Source organism: Limulus polyphemus, unplaced genomic scaffold, assembly GCF_000517525.1.
Source record: "Limulus polyphemus unplaced genomic scaffold, Limulus_polyphemus-2.1.2 Scaffold2650, whole genome shotgun sequence".
Lineage (NCBI taxonomy): Eukaryota > Metazoa > Arthropoda > Merostomata > Xiphosura > Limulidae > Limulus > Limulus polyphemus.
In genome coordinates this window covers 114,181-115,344 of record NW_013668260.1, presented here as the reverse complement: position 1 = coordinate 115,344, position 1,164 = coordinate 114,181, and the positions used below count along the sequence as shown (strand labels likewise).

The 1,164-nt window shown below is 33.2% G+C and overlaps 1 protein-coding gene across 1 annotated transcript in view; it reads right to left on the bottom strand.

The window, feature by feature from the left end:
* The window catches only part of LOC106467533 (oxysterol-binding protein-related protein 8-like), a 113,877-nt gene that overhangs the window by 26,339 nt on the left and 86,374 nt on the right, over window positions 1–1,164 (bottom strand). Inside the window, exon 13 of the mRNA XM_022395729.1 lies at window positions 251–447. Coding sequence (XP_022251437.1) covers window positions 251–447 — 197 coding nt within the window. The remainder of the gene's footprint in view (window positions 1–250; window positions 448–1,164) is intronic.

Here is a 1,164-nt window from a genome sequence, read left to right as displayed (position 1 = left end):
CCCATAATTAACATGCATACATTATTAGACATTCCATAAGAAAACCCCATAATTAACATGCATACATTATTAGACATTCCATAAGAAAACCCCATAATTAACATGCATATATTATTAGACATTCCATAAGAAAACCCCATAATTAACATGCATACATTATTAGACATTCCATAAGAAAACCCCATAAACTAACATGCATACATTATTAGACATTCCATAAGAAAACCCCATAATTAACATGCATACATACTCTCAGTTTAAACTCCAGTTCTGTTTGATAACCAGTTTTTTCACATGTAATTGTGACCTTACCACCCAGTTCCATGGTTAGAGTCCCTACCAGAATGCCTTTGCAATGAGCATATGGCATAGTTATTAAGTAGTCTTCTCCACGGGTTAATAGCGTTAAACAGGCCGTACCATCTAGTATGGCTGATAACGAATTCCCTATTTAATAAGAAAAAAAAACAACTTTACTTTAAAAGCTGAATATATTGAGTAAAATTAGAAAAAAAGACAAAAATATGTTTATATGTTAACACTTAATCCTCATAATGTCAGGGTGAGGGGCAAGCTTGTTTGTTTGTTTTGTTTTGAATTTTGTGCAAAGCTACATGAGGGCTATCTGCACTAGCCGTCCGTAATTTAGCAGTGTAAGACTAGAGGGAAGACAGCTAGTCATCACCACCAACCGCTAACTCTTGGGCTACTCCTTTACCAACAAATAGTGGAATTGACCGTCACATTATAATGCCCCCACAACTTGAGAATAGGTATCTAATTTAGATACAACTGATAAAATCAATCTACACTGAAAAGTAAAAAGCATAAACTTCTTAGCGCAATAGCATTCAGAGTACCTAAAATAGTTCGCATCAAGCATGGGTCATTTTAGTCAAGACATTGCAATAAAACATAAATAACAAATGCAATCATAAATACTAAGTAAACATATGTGAAGAAACTTCTTCAATCTTAATTTTAAATCTTAAGTGACTTAAAAGAGCTTGAATTATTGTTTCTCAATATTACTTTATGTTAGACAATGTTTTAGATGCTTCTCAGGCCAGTGTACCTACAAACAGAGGAAAGGTCAGGTCATGTGGACTAACAAATAAATGACCAATTTTAAAATTGTTAAACTTAATTCAGAAACTGTGAATG